The sequence below is a fragment of the Lactuca saligna genome, chromosome 2 (genome assembly GCF_052625555.1).
Source record: "Lactuca saligna cultivar CGN05327 chromosome 2, ASM5262555v1, whole genome shotgun sequence".
NCBI lineage: Eukaryota > Viridiplantae > Streptophyta > Magnoliopsida > Asterales > Asteraceae > Lactuca > Lactuca saligna.
In genome coordinates, this window is record NC_136418.1 from 136,434,673 (window position 1) to 136,450,852 (window position 16,180).

The following is a 16,180-nucleotide window of genomic DNA, read 5'->3' on the forward strand; positions in this document are numbered from 1 at the left end:
TTTAATCAACATCACTAGAACAATTATGGTTTCTTTTAATATTTATAAATTAGAAAGAAGGCTATAAAATATAAACAAGAGAAACATAAATAAACCAAAACAAAAAGATGGTACAATCAAAAAAAAATTCCAAATTGTACATGTTTTTCAAAAAAAAAAAAAAAGATTGAATGTTTATTTGGAAAAAAAAAAAATTCGTTTTTTGGAACAAAAACTATGTAAAATCGAAATATTATAAGTAAAACTCAAAGTTGTCAAGATTGATATTTTACTTAAGATCGTTTTGCATTTTGAAATATCATGATCGACTCATCGTAAATGAATTGATATTTAAATTTGCATCATGACATGATGTTGAAAATGGAATTAACTATTACTTTTTAAGCATGAATCATAATTTTTTTTTTCTATAAACCTTAAAAATTATTAAGAAAACATCTTAATTAGAAAAAAATCAGTTTGATAATGTACAACTAAAGACATAAGATCACAAAGAGATTATTATGAGTGTGTTTTGTCTAATTAGATATGTATTGATAAGATAGTGATGTTTTACAACACTTTTTGCGACTTGTAATGTTCGATTTTAACTTGAATAAACGAATTTGTGAGACTCAACTAGATAATAAAACTAATAAGACGAGATTGGGATCGTTGTTTGATCGAGATCATTTTTGACTTATATCTTAAGATCAAAATCGGGATTTTAACAAACTTGTTAAAATTACTAAAATAATCAATAAACTAAAATGAAATAACACGTTTGTTAAAAAAATGAAAATACTATAAATAAGATAAAAGATTTAAAACTATACTTATATATTAAATTTGATTTATATGTTTTTTCATTATTTTCAAAAAAAAAATATCGTTAATTATAGTAAAAACTAAAAAGTGCTTATCAGATTCATTTCTAGAGTCCAGATTATAACCACACAGGTTACGTCTAGATCATTCTTGAACACATGGGTTACTTCTATAAACTACCAAGTGACAACAACACTCGAAAGGTGGCACTCTGCTAGAAACATCCCTCCTTCTATTCCTATTTTCCCTATTTAAATTGCCCACAACATTCCCTCCAAAAAAAACCAAACTAACTCACGATATTCATAGCAAACGAACATGTCAACTGCAATTTCCCTTTTTGCCCCTTCCCTTCCACCAGGCAAATCACAACACTTTTCAAGAAACACGAACCCATCTCCAAAATCAACTTTAGACACCAAATTCAATAGAAGAAACCTCTTAAAAACCCTTGGCTTTTCGACCATCATAGGAGAAACATCAGGCACTGGTATACTTGTACATCCTGCAGCAAAAGCAGTACCCGAAAGTCCAGCTGAAGCCACTTCAAATACTTTATCATATTCAAGATTCTTGGAGTACCTTAACGAAGGTGCTATCAGGAAGGTGGACTTTTTCGAAAACGGGACATTAGCAATTGCTGAGATATCAAATCCTGTTCTTAATAAGATCCAGAGGGTTAAGGTCCAGTTGCCTGGACTACAGAGAGAGCTGATCAGGAAACTAAGAGAAAAAGAAGTCGATTTTGCAGCTCATCCAATGGAAACGAACATGGCGGATGCTGTTCTTGACTTAATATCGAACTTTGCGTTTCCATTGATACTTCTTGGTGCTTTATTGTTCAGATCTTCGTCTCCAAACACACCTGGAGGGCCTAATTTGCCATTTGGACTCGGAAGGTATTATATTAATCGATCAAGTAACTTACACTGAGATTATCGATGATTATAAAAGTTTTTCGATTCACAGGAGCAAAGCCAAGTTCCAAATGGAACCCAATACAGGGATAACATTCGATGATGTGGCAGGAATTGATGAAGCAAAACAAGATTTCGAGGAGATCGTTGAGTTTCTCAAAACCCCACAAAAGTTTTCTGCAGTTGGTGCTAAGATTCCGAAAGGTGTTCTTCTAGTGGGCCCACCGGGAACTGGAAAGACGCTGCTAGCAAAAGCCATAGCAGGAGAAGCACAAGTACCTTTATTTTCACTTTCAGGATCGGAATTCATTGAAGTGTTTGTGGGTGTTGGAGCTTCTCGAGTGAGGGATTTGTTCAATAAAGCAAAGATGAATTCGCCTTGTTTGGTTTTTATCGATGAAATAGATGCTGTTGGAAGACAGAGAGGAACTGGAATTGGTGGAGGAAATGATGAGAGAGAGCAAACATTGAATCAGCTTCTTACAGAAATGGATGGATTCAGTGGTGACAATGGAGTCATCGTTATTGCTGCTACTAATCGACCTGAGATTCTTGATTCTGCTTTACTTAGGCCAGGAAGGTTCGACAGACAGGTTCGTAATTACTAAACAAAATATTAAAAAAAAAAAAAAAAACATACCCATGAAAAAAGATTTAATACCCAGAAAACTTAACCTAAAAAGGATCGATCTTGGATTGATTTTATACAGGTAAGTGTCGGACTTCCTGATGTGAGAGGAAGGGAAGAAATACTTAAAGTTCATAGCAAGAACAAGAAAGTAGACAAAGACGTGTCACTTTCTGTAATTGCCATGCGAACTCCTGGGTTCAGTGGTGCTGATCTTGCGAATCTTTTGAATGAATCAGCGATTCTTGCTGGAAGAAGAGGGAACGATAAGATTACCATGAAAGAGATTGACGACTCCATTGATAGAATCGTTGCAGGAATGGAAGGAACTCAAATGACAGATGGAAAGAACAAGATTTTAGTCGCCTATCACGAAATCGGTCATGCAATTTGTGCGTAAGTAATCAACCACTCAACCATATAAACTTGAATTTCAAAATTTGGTCTGAATTTTGGGATCTTTTGGTGTCTGTAGGACTTTGACTGAAGGGCATGATCCAGTTCAAAAAGTGACATTGATTCCAAGAGGACAAGCTCGTGGATTAACATGGTTTACACCTAATGAAGATCCTTCTTTAACTTCAAAGAAACAACTTTTTGCTAGAATAGTAAGTGGTTTAGGAGGCAGAGCAGCCGAAGAAGTCGTTTTTGGTGAACAAGAAATCACTACAGGTGCAGCTGGTGATTTGCAACAGATTAATCAAATAGCAAGACAGGTATGTAAGAATTAAAATCATGTAAGTTTTGGATTGTAGAAGAAAATGGAAGAAAGTAATGACTAGCTTGTGTTTATTTGTGGATATAGATGGTTACTAGATTTGGAATGTCGGAAATTGGGCCATGGTCGTTGATTGATCCATCGGTTCAAAGTAGTGATGTGGTATTAAGGATGTTAGCAAGAAACTCGATGTCAGAGAAACTTGCGGAAGAGATAGATATGGAAGTGAAATGTATAATTGAGAAAGCGTATGAGATAGCAAAATCACATGTGAGGAAGAATAGAGATGCGATGGATATATTAGTAGATGTGTTACTGGAGAAGGAAACACTTAGTGGAGATGAATTCAGAGCAATTTTAGCTGAGTTTTCTCATATGTTTTCTTCGAAGAAAGAGGAGAGCGCTAATGAATTAGTTAAGGTGTAGATAGTCTCCATTGTTTACAGAGTTTGTGAATCTTGGATTTGTAATAGCACAGTAGATGGATCATGAGTTTAGGTAGCTCCAGAACCTGTTCATTGTCTATGTAATGAATAATGGTTTATTGTTGCAATACTTGACTAAAAAGTTTATGTAAAAATGGTAGTCAAAGTGTAAACGGTAGCCAATCCAATGCTATGGCCCAACAAATATAAATCAATGGTTTTCTATAAAGGTTTCCCTACAAAAAAATTTTGGTTTTTTATTTTAGTATTTTAGTCTCCATTTTCAATTAATAGATTATCTATGGTTCTAACTTTTGGATAAAGTTTAATCATTTAGATTGTGCAATCTTTATTTTTATTTATTTTCTCTTTTATTTTCATATTTTCATATATGTTATTGTTATCACAATATGTTATTGTATGTGGTGGGATTTTCTAACTAGTTTCAAATTTTCGTAAAATTTGGATATGATATTAAAAAAATAAATTTATTCTAATTTTTTAAGTTAGCAATTTATTAATGAGGCCTCCAATTGAACTTAGGGTAGTAATAACACACATATATAAGATATTAAGATTTACTACCCCATGCATTTAACATTGTGTCATTTCAAAGACCTGATATCTTCTCTTCTGAGTGGTTGCCTTAATGAACACTAGGGCTCGACGGAATGTAGCGGGAAGAGGGTGCGAGTAGTGGAACCGCACCCCGGAACACAATACCAAAGGTGCGATGTGTCATGCACTTTCCAAGTGAGGGGAGGCTTCTCCTCCACCTCTCTTCATTTGATTCGTCTGTTTTTCTTTTAATATAGATTCCAACGGTTAATTTTCAAAAAATTTACTTTTTTTCCTTAATAATGGCTAGATTTCATATATATATATATAGGATATAGATCCGGTAAGAATTTTTTTTTTGTAGGAAGGTAAGAAGTTTTTTTCTACATATTTTTTTGACGAACAAAAAAAATGAATCATTAGATGATTCATTTGTAAGATGATTCACAAGAAAAATTCTCAAAAAAACATATTTATGATTTATTTTTAAGTAAATTAAGAAAAAACTCATTTTTATGACAATTTTAGTGAATAACAACAAAATCATTATATAAATGAATCATCGAGATGTTTTTTTAAGAATTTTTTCTATTGAATCATCTTACAAATGAATCATCTAATGATTCATTTTGTTTGTTCGCGAAAAAAATATGTAGAAAAAAAACTTTTTACCTTCCTACCAAAAATTTTCTTCTTATTTGATCTTGACTCTCTCTCTCTCTCTCTCTCTCTCTCTATATATATATATATATATATATATATATATATATATATATATATATATATATATATATATATATATATATATATATATCACACTACACATTTATAAATGCCTCACTACTTTCACATTTAAATTCATACATTCTTCTATCAATTTGTCTTTATTTTCTAAAAATAAAATGAATTCCGACAATCCAACCCCAAACTCCGATACAAGAAAAAGTCAATTTTTCGAATTCAAGTACCCTAACTCGAAACATTTTCACCATCGATTCATCATATGTGGTTTATCGTCCCCAACTTGATCCACCCATTTAATATCCTCCTCAAATTCAATAGCAAAATGTTAGGCAATACTACTCTGTGCAAGTGCCAAATGTTACTCCAAATATGTTCACCAACTTTGTCGTTTTTCCCGATCGACTTTCACCAAATCATCCCAAAGCTAACCCTCACTCTATCAATCTCAACCCAAAAGCCAAATACCACCCTTTCACTCTTAACCACAATACGAAAGCATCGATGAGTCGGAGGACGAAATTATATGGGAAACTCAACCCACCCCAACCCCTCCCCCACTATGTCGCAAAGGAAAACAACCGGTGCAAGAGATTATAAAGTAGAGGCTGACAACATGAAGTCCCCAAGAAGAGCCAGTGTTGATAAAAGCTTGGGTTGACCTTTCAGATGATACAACGCACATAAATGCACAACCGGGAGATCATTTTTGGATTCGCATTCTTAAAAGGTTTCGCAAGGAGTTAGATAAAGATGAAGAGTACCGTACCAAACACCAACTTAATTCAAAGTTTTGAGAAATATCGAAATCTGTTTGAAAAATGAACGGGTTGTATAAAACCTAAAATCCAAAGGAAAAGAGGTCAAGGAAATGAAGAAATTCTTCAAGAGGCTTTATATTTTTTTCACGAGGATACGACAAAGACATTCAAGAATAACGATCCGTGGAAATTGTTAATTCTTGGTCAAAGGTGGAGAAATACGAACAAGACATTATACTAGGATAATCAAAAAGAACAAAAATGGCTCCAGTAGATGCACAATTTCTTCTGATACTCGTGTCAGACATGATTTAAATAAGGAGGACGAACTCGAGTTAGAAGAAATTGTCCGGCCGATGGGTAGGGCCAAAGCAAAACAGAAGCGGGAAGGGGACTTCTTCTAGTGCATTGGATTTCAGTATGGACGCAGACAAAATATGGAAAATAAAGGCAACATTTTAATCAATACAATTTGAATTTCTTTAAACGTTTGACATTCAACAAAGAAAAAGAAGCTGAAAAAAAAGGAGCGTGCGGAAAGGCAAGAAGTGGAGGATATGAGAAGTTATTGATGGAAAACACCGATCATCTTTCGGGACTGACCATCGAGTTAGTTTTGAATAAGAAAGAGAAGATCATGAAAAAATATTTCTCGTAGATCGTTTCGCTTTTTTTTTTTAATCTAGGTTGTGTTTTCTTAAATCTTGGTTATTTTCTAGTTTTTATTTGTTTATTTATTTATTTTATTTTTAATCTTGGTTTGTTGTTATGTAATGTCTATTTTAAATAATGAAGTATTTTTATTTTAATTAACTTTTGTGTTTATTAATCATTTAATATATATATATATATATATATATATATATATATATATATATATATATATATATATTTGAATTATAAATCTTAAAAATCAATTATTTTTATTTAAAAGGAAATAAAAGTGAAAGCAGTGAAATGTGACCATATCTTGCCTTTTGGTGAGGGTAAAACTGATGTGATACTTACAGATTGAAAGGTAAAAGATGGGTATACCTTATGGTCTAAGCCAACTCCCACCTTAGGTATGACTTATGGACTTGTGTCATATTTCAAGTAACAATCGCTTGAAGTATTACATTATCATTTTAGATCATTATTCTAATTATTTGTAGGTATATGCTTTACATTGCAAAGGTGATGCATTTTCCAAATTTATACACTTTTGAACCTTTGTCAACATACAATTTCAGAAAGAAATCAAAATTTTCTCAAATGTGAGAAGGGTGGCAAGTTTGACAACTCAGTTCTCCATACTCTTCTTGACTCACACGTATTGAACATTCATTTCTCATGTTCAAAAACATCCCAACAAAATGGAAAATTCGAATGGATGATCTGTAACTAACAACTTTATCCAAACTCTCCTATTTTCAAGAACATCTTCCCCGAACCAATTGTGTACGATCACTAAGTTATGGAACAATCAACACTCATTGAACCTTCTTCCATCCAAATCCATAAACAATAGCATACCTTTCACCAAATTATGCAACAAGCAACCTTTGTACTCCCATTTCTACATTTTTTTTGTTATCTGTACTACCCACACAAAGACAACAACCATAACCTCGAACCAAGATCCACCCCGTCCATTTTCCTCGGCTATCCGTCCCATCACCGGAGGCATCGATACCCAGATCTTTCTTCCAATAAAATCATTTTATCTCACCATGTAACATTTGAAGAATCCATATTTCCATTCGCTTCAGTAGCACCTACTATATAACCTCTTACACCTACCTTGAGTCTAATACTAGACCTAATTTCCATATCTAAATGACTTCTCTTATCATCCAACACCTCCCATCAACTGACCCTCACTCATATTTTAGGCCACTCTCAATCTGCCACATCCACACATTTATCCCACCTATTACCAAGTATATACCAACCCTCACCCTAGCTTTGGCCACCACCATGCCACCCCTCCTCATCATCGAATATCCTTTCAACAGCCCCTCCACCACCTTATTACCCTCTTTCCTGCTCTTTGAAAACCCACCAACCAACATATCAATCACATCCAATGACCACTAAATCTAAAGTTGGGATTATCAAGCCTATCTACAAGTTAAGCCTTCATACCACCTCTACCTCTCCCATGCCACAATCTTAACTTAAATGCCTATAAGATCCCAATCGACAACAAGATATAAGGTAATGAGTACAATATACTTAGTGTAGGGAAATTCAGGGTTTTTGGTGGAGATTTGGATACCAACTTGGATCGTGATATCACTTTCCGAACTGATATTTCTACCCTATGCCTGGGTTACAAGAAATTCAGTCTAGGATAATCCAAGTGAACACTTACGATTCTAAGCACAAAAATCATAAGCCAATATGCTAGAGGATTATGTGAAACTATGATGAAAAACAAGAGCTTAAGATCTTAACCCTCTTTTGAAGAGGAAGAACTGTTTATATATTAAACGAAATTAGGGTTTCATTAGGGTTGGATCGTCATTAGTTGCTTTGGAAGCAAGTCATGATAATCCGGATTTAATGAGGATTTAGGGTTACCAAAACTAACGAGTTTCGTTAGTTTTACCATAATCACCCTCAAGAATTTGAATTTTCCACTATGTTCACATATGTAAAATTCGGTGAGGTTTTGGGGCGCTACCCCTTGGACCCTGCTAGGGGCGCTTCCCTAGATCCCTCCAAAGGGCGCTGCCCCTTTGGAAACCTCGGACCCAAGGGCACTGCCCCCGGACCCCCAACTAGTCGTCGAACCGACTTTTAATTTGATCTTATACATACGTGCATTGCGCACAACCCCGTACATATATTAGAGTACAAATTATGAAACCCCTTAGCTCACATGTTAGTTCTAATTACTTAAAATGACATGGTGGCACTAAAATCACCAACACTTAGCTACTTATTCTTACACCTACAAGTGTGAATATTGTTCATTGCATTTAACGATTTAAACATAAACATAACATCAATGGTTCTCTAAGTTGATACAAACCCACCTTTGTAGCGAATGGTCATAGTTAACAACCATAAATTGTTTGCAATGATACGCTTAGCCCAATTGTTAAAACTAGCATAATTCATACCGTTCTCAGTCTTGTGGTATCTTGTTAGTGCCAAATCTACCAACTTGATGCGAAAAAAGGCATTTTACACCGTCATCTTAACGAAACAATGTAATTGTATCAACCCCTAGGATTCATCGATACGACTTGGCCCTTGAAGGATTGTCGCTTGAAAAAGTCATTGTATGACCTCAAACAAACCCCTAGAGTGTGTTTTTAGCGTTTTTCTATGTTCACGATCACCCTCGGTTTTATCCACTTTAAAATCGATTCCTTTACAAATCTTCTAGAATGGGATACTATAGATAATGAACATTTACTACAAACATATTTAAAAAATGGAAGAAAGATGGTGGCAAAAAATATGCTTTTTTGCATCATATGATCTTTTCAGTAAGCTGCACAAAAGACACACAAGACATACGACACGTGTTTGAGAAATTTACAGATAAAGATCGTAAGAATAATATATTAAGATTGATGGCTACTATTTATAAAGTTTGTTGGTGTTCCTTTCAAACAGTTGCATTTATAAGCCATAACGAAAGACAATATTCCATAATCAATGGGATTTTTCATGAAATATTAAAGGCAGGAGCAGTTTAGATATAGGAGAGGGTGGCTGTTCATTGATATGTTATCAAACTAAGTCGATTTCAAGTATTTTTTAAGTCGGTTTCGAATAAATTACGAGTTTTCTGGATTCGGTTTGGAGTTGTAAGGTGCATTGTAACACTGGAACGAAGAAAAATGTGGTGGAAAGGAGAAAGGGCCACTATTCACAGTATAATCCCACATGCTACATCAATTTATTATTGTGCATTCAACCCAAACCCCATATTGTAATTAGACGGAATGTGGAAAGCGAGATATTTTTCACAAAATGTGAAATGGATATAAATTTCAGAAAAGGATGTTTTAACTTTTAAATTGTGATCACCAAATCCATCTTAAACGGTCCAAAAAGATCTTTAAGAGAGAATTTTAATAGCCCACACATGCTATTAACCTTTAACAATAATAATTTGTATGGATAACTTTCCCTCTAACCGGTAGTTTTCCATCTCTACTTTGTGTTTGTTTTATTCGAAGAATTAAACTATTTTATTTTATGCAGTTTTGTTCAAGCCTTACCGAAACTACCCATAGCAACATATGAGATAACTGCGTCTAACATATCTAAAATGAACGTATGAAAAGAAGTTATAATATTATATATCGTAGAAATAGGGATGTAAACCTGCCGAGTTATTTGAGTTCGTTTCGTTAAAAACTCAAAATGAGTCGAGCTTTAACGAGCACGAGCCTAAAATAAAGCTCATTTAATAAACGAACATGATCTCGAGCATGCAGGTGAGGGCTTATTTATGCTCGCAAGCTTAAACGATCTTTTGTATAATATACTTTTTATTTTATTTATTTATTATTATTTATTACTTATATATTAATAAAATATGAAAAGATAATCAATTGTTCCTTATCTTTAACCAGCTTCGTAGACAAATGAGCATTAACGAGCCAAGCTCGAACTCATGCTATCGAGCCTTCAAATTGTAACGACGTAAATTTTCAAACAAAATTTTCGTTTTTAAAATGCATACTTTTCATAACATATTGTATAACAATCTCATTTGTTCAATTTACAAAACACAACTCCATGTTTGATTGATTAATAATCCAGGATCCTCAAAACATAACTCTTTCTCTGGTGTGTACATTAAAGTCGGTGACGTCCCGAGATCCTGAGAAACCAGAAACACATAACACATAGCATGGTAAACACGAAGCTTAGTGAGTTCCTCAAAATACCACATACAACATATTAGCCACTGAAGGCTATAACTCTGTAAGACCCTCCGATCGATATGTCTTAGTAGGACCCACCAGTCCCACAACTCTGATGGACCCTCCGGTCCTGCATCTCGTTGGACCCTTAGATCCGGTCTAGCTCATTGGACCCTCTGGTCCGGTCTCGTTGAGTCTTCCGGCCTCATATATCGTTGGACCTTCCGGCCCGGTCTAAGTAACTCATAGCATAATATCACATAGACAAGATGCATAACTCAAGTAAGCACATAAGACCTTCCGGTCACACCTAAATACCACTCTAGGTAACGTATAGTGAGAAGACTCACCTTGGTTAGTAGGTAACCGACAAGCACTCGAAAATCTTGGACTAGCCTCCGCCTAACACATAAGACAAGCATCTCAATCATTATCCGACTTATTACTCTTTATACCTTAAGTCCTCTTTTCCTCTTTTGATCCTCAAGATGGGTAAAAGACCATTTTACCCCTCCTTAGCCCCACCTGCCCCCTTACTGGCCCACTCATGAAGTCAACCTGGGTCAACATTCCATGTTGACCTAACTCGCCGATTGCACACCTGTGACTCGCCATGTTGACCTAACTCGCCGAGTGCACACCTGTGACTCGCCGAGTTCCCTCGAATTCTCCATGATCTTCCTAGGGTTCTCTCGGCTCACTGAGTTGACTCCCAACTCAATGAGTCAGCACTTGCCAAGACTACTGGGTCACACCTGCTACAACTCGTCGAGTCATCCCATGCACTTGGCGAGTTAGCTCCATTGGATTACTCATTCAGCCACCTGAGGTCAGATCTGTAGCTCTAACTCATAGATCTAACCTCCTACTACCCAAAAGTCGCACAAAGGTCCGATCTTGATGTCCATGCATGGTGTATTTTGCATCATAAACCATAAAAACACCATTAATGGTTCCTAGCTTCAAAGCCCAATAGTTGCTCCACCATGGCTTCCCACTTTCGGACTCTCTAGACCCTCCAAGGTCCAGATCTATGCTACCAGCTCATAAGAGGGGTTTGTTGCATTCAAAACCCCACCAAGAAGGTAATATAAGCCCTAATCCACAAAAGAAAGATCTACTCAATTAGGGAAGAATGGGGTCCGAATTGATACCTCCAACTGATGCTCCTTGATTGCAAATCACGGATCTACAACCTCCTCTGGCCCCTTTGGCTTGAAACCTTCATCATCCTTGCAAGACACCCACCAAGAAGCTCATCATGGATCTCTCTCTCTCTCTCTCTCTCTCTCTCTCTCTCTCTTGCTTAAAGCACTCAGGACTCGTTTAGGTCTCTCTCCTCTGAAGGGTAGCCGCAATAGGAGACCTTAAGTGCCTTTAAATAGGCCCAATCCTGGAAGAATTAGGGTTTCTGCTAACAACGCTGACTCGGCGAGTCATCTCTCCAACTCGTCGAGTCCATTCATTATCCACATCACCAAGTTGCGACCCTACTCGACGAGTTGAGGCACCAACTTGTCGAGTCCCTCCAAAATCCTTAAATTAAATAATTAAAACAATATACCTGGTAAACCGGATGTTACACAAATTATTAATGATCTCAAATTTTTATAGTTTTAAATTGTTAACGTATCCCACCATGAATACGTCAAACATAACGGAACCGTCAGTCTGATATACGGTTTGGGCAAAGGACGATGTATGCCTAACGTCGCGTCCTCGCCCTCGCCCTCGCAATCCCGTATTCATTCCTTGGTGCTCAAGTGCCAGGGCCAACATCAAGAAAAAATAGTATCAATCGCCTCCTAGAGCAACATGTGTAGCGCTCAAGATGTCGCTCCTGGAAAACTTGCACCAATAGCAAACAACCACTCGCAAAGCATGATCTACCAATCGAATACCATCTATCCTTGCCAAATCTGAAAAGGTAGAAGGTACTGTCGGGGATTTGTCTCCCTAACCACAGGTATAAAAAGGTCCTTTCTCCTCCAAGAGAAGGGATCGAGAGAAAAAACCCCTTAAACACTTACCTAACACTGTTGACATTCTCTCTAAAAAAGAACTGACTTAATCGTCAACGCTTCGTTCCTGAATCGCTTCCTGGACAACGACTGATGATCTTGTTTTCTTTGTTGTGATTCTCGTGCAATTCATTTCCATCCCTCAAAGAGACGGAGCTAAGCTGGAGACATATCACAACAGTTGGTGCCATCCGGACGTGCACCCAGTACGACACAACCCACTTCACAACATTAGACACTGGAAATGACGGACAAAGGACCAATACGGAAGGAAGGTGACGACACTAGCCCGGTTAGACCAATGCAGTACTTCGAAAAAAGCGGTCCGTCGACACTGGAAGGGAAGCCACTCACACAGACACCGACGACACTGCCAGTCGGCCCCATGACAGAGTTCATTGCTAGTCTATAGCGACCGCCGCCCGTTGCCACGACTACCATCACAATGCCTCAAAGAGCGTCGAACACCCATTCACAACAAGCAACAAATCGACGAAAACCATCAACGCGACTGGTGAAAACTAGATCCTGGTCCCCCAACACCATTCTATCAGCAGTGCACCACCAATGTCTGCAGGACATCAGTCTTCCTCGATGGTCGTCATGTCACATATTCAACTATTTTCACAACAACCATCGTTCAACCTATATTCATACCACTAGTAAGGCGTGTACCCTCAAATGCAACCACAAAACCACAACATTCAAGGCACACCAACGTAGGGGATGCACTTACACACTATGGGGCCAACAAAGTCAAGTTCGCAACCAGATCAGTTAATGCATTGTAACACCCAAAATTTTCAAAAAAATTTTACATTTTCAAAAACATACTTTCATTCATAAGTATTATAAAAATGTCATTATATCACATATCAACCATAGAAACACAACCCAAGATCATAATGCATAAAAACTCCTCATGTGTGTACTGATCATGCCGACGCCTTCCCGCGATCCTCACTGGTACCCGAAACACATAACACAACACTGTAAGCATAAATGCTTAATGAGTTCCCCAAAATACCACATATAACACATAATAGCCACTCAAGGCTATAACTCTGTGGATCCTCTGGTCCTAACTCTGTAAACTCTGAAACATACATAGCATAAACCACATAGAAATCTCATCATGCAAAAACATACAATTACTCTGTCACATAACTCTAATTACCACTCTGGTAAAGTATAGTGAGAAGACTCACCTCGGGTAACTCGAAAATCTCGAACTTTGTAAAAATCTGGTCTAGCCTCCGCCTAATCATATGAAATAAACATTCTTAATCAATACATCTCTCAAGGCTAGACTATTCCCTCTCTTAGTTCTCTCAGAAGGGTAAAAGACCATTTTACCCCTCTCGTGGCTCAAAGACCCTAAAGTTCACCAAACCCTAAAAGTCAACTCTTCGGGTTACGCTGCGCATACCAAACATGTACGATGGGCGTACCCGGCGTCCTCCCAGAAACGGGGTATGCTACCCCTTAGGCCGCGCGTACTGGGATTACGCCCCGTGTAAGTCCCAGTTTCAGTCTCGTTAGCTTTTGGGGTCTTAAACGGTTAAGACACACATCCAACTTTCAGATCTGACCATCCCTAAGCCTCTTAATCCATAAAGTTGGTGACTTTAAGCCTTTGCATGGCTGGACAAGTCACTAACACCCATAACATTCCATTTACAACCCTAGAAAGCTCATAACTCAAGCATGACCCCATAACAGCGACCAAGTTGGGATTTTTATGGATCTATAACACAAATATCACTGAAATGGGATATATATCTAGGTCCATGGAGTCCATTACACTCATAAAGTCTCCACCCTTGGGACTTTTAACCCTAGAAATGGTCCATACAACATAAAACCAAATAAAGAGGAAAGTTTTGAACTTTATACCTCTAGATGAAGCTCCTTCCTCTAAAGATCTCATATCCAAACTTGCACTTCAAGCCCTAGCCTCCACAAGCTCCTCTACTTTTTCTTCACTAACACACCAAGGCACTTTTAGCTCCAAAACACTCACACTCAAGCTAAGGACGGTGGAAGGCTCTCTTAGGGTTTCACTCTCTGATATGGTGGATGAGAAATGAGCCTTAGCATTTCTTATATAGTGCACAAGCCAAATATAGTGCCCAGCGTAACCTTGGGTACACCCAACATACCCAGGCGAGTCTGCGTCCAACTTAAGCGCATGAGTACGCGCAGCGTACGCCCCAGTACGCCCAACATACTCATTTGCTACAAGAACTCACTCCAGGGACTAATCTTGACAACTTGACAATAAGGAAGGGTTAAATAGCTTTACCTGAATTTCGCGATGTTACATGCATGCATACTCTACACATGCACAATATATGCCTCAAGCAACCATGTACAACCACGAGTACCATTACGAGTATGGCCAAGGGTACAACAGCCCATACCATGTACAGCAAAGAAAACAAGATTCCATACATCCCAAATTATGATGACACGAAAGATCTTGACGGACACATAGACACCTACGAGTGGATAATGACATCCCTTTGGATGGATAAGAGATTTACCTGCACCTACTTCCCGATCATGCTATCGGGAAATGCTAGCAAATGCTTCAAGGCACTACGTCCGAGAAGTATCTCCAGCTTTGAACAATTGAGGTATCTTTTCCTCCACAACTTTATGCAGTTAAGGAAAGTCAAAGGATACGCCAAATCTATCGTGGCATGCCAACAAAAAGAGGGAAAATCTATCTGAGCATACCATGACCGGTTTACCCTTATGACCCTGAGCATCCCCGATCATGAGGAATTTCTAGTCATAGGCGCCTTCACCTAGGGGCTACTCCCAGGCCCCCTGTTAAGGAAAATACAGGGAACAGTACCAAAATCTAGGGATGAGCTCAAATACAGGGTCGAAAAATATCTCAGGCAGGTCGAGGGAGAAGAACGCAAACAAGCCAATCTAAAATCTATAACGAACTCTTACCTCAAAGAAGAATCAGTTGACTCCTACTCCCGCTACAGCCACAAGGAGCGCAACGATGGAAGCTATGATAAACATAGCAGGCATTCGAGACATTCATCTTGTAGATTCCGCCCATTCATCAAAGATGAGCCTAAGAGCCATAGGTTGGAAGTACACGCGGTAGAAAAAATCACTCAGCGGATAGAAAAAGAGAAAAGCAAATATTGTGAATACAACAAGAGCAAAACCCATGATATTGGAGAGTGTGCGATCCTCAAAAGAGAAGTAGAAGACAAGAAATTGAGTGGAGACTTAACGGAAATCGCAAAGACTCTATGATCAAATTTCAAAGTCGAGCAAAAAGACGGGAGAACCCGAAAGGAGGCGAATAAACAACCAATCAAAAAGGAGGAAATCTTCACAATTGTAAGGCCAGAGAACAGAGCCAGGCATCGATTGCTAGCCAATAACATCGACGGCTCACCCGAAAATACTCTCAACATAAGTTTCTTACTAGAAGACCCGCAAACGCCTGAATGGGACCCTACAGACCCAATCATAATCCCCACCCTCGTCCAACAAAATCAGATCTGACGAGCCCTGGCCGACAGAGGTAGCAACACCGATGTCCTCTACAAGCACTATTTCGAACAACTCTCTATATCCTGGAAGAAGATCCCTACAACCCCTTACCCGAGCCCCACTTGTAGGCTTCACAGGACCAAAGCTATGGCCGCTCGGGACGATAAACCTCTCGTTGACATTACCCAGTCACGATGGATAG

At 37.9% G+C, this 16,180-nt stretch overlaps 1 protein-coding gene across 1 annotated transcript; it reads left to right on the top strand.

Annotated features, from left to right (window-relative positions):
* The first annotated feature begins 1,003 nt into the window (after positions 1–1,003).
* FTSH6 (FTSH protease 6) lies at positions 1,004–3,650 on the top strand. The gene is made up of 5 exons (XM_078980347.1): positions 1,004–1,706; positions 1,777–2,317; positions 2,435–2,748; positions 2,828–3,068; positions 3,158–3,650. Exons 1-5 carry the CDS (start codon positions 1,126–1,128, stop codon positions 3,494–3,496), a joined length of 2,016 nt encoding a protein of 671 aa, XP_078836473.1. The 5' UTR covers positions 1,004–1,125; the 3' UTR covers positions 3,497–3,650.
* Positions 3,651–16,180: the final 12,530 nt, after the last annotated feature.

Coding starts and splice junctions, on each gene's coding strand:
- FTSH6 (XM_078980347.1), top strand. CDS start 1,126: ATGTCAACTGCAATTTCCCTTTTTGCCCCTTCCCTTCCACCAGGCAAA. Junction 1,707..1,776: donor TTGCCATTTGGACTCGGAAG/GTATTATATTAA, acceptor TTCGATTCACAG/GAGCAAAGCCAAGTTCCAAA. Junction 2,318..2,434: donor CAGGAAGGTTCGACAGACAG/GTTCGTAATTAC, acceptor GATTTTATACAG/GTAAGTGTCGGACTTCCTGA.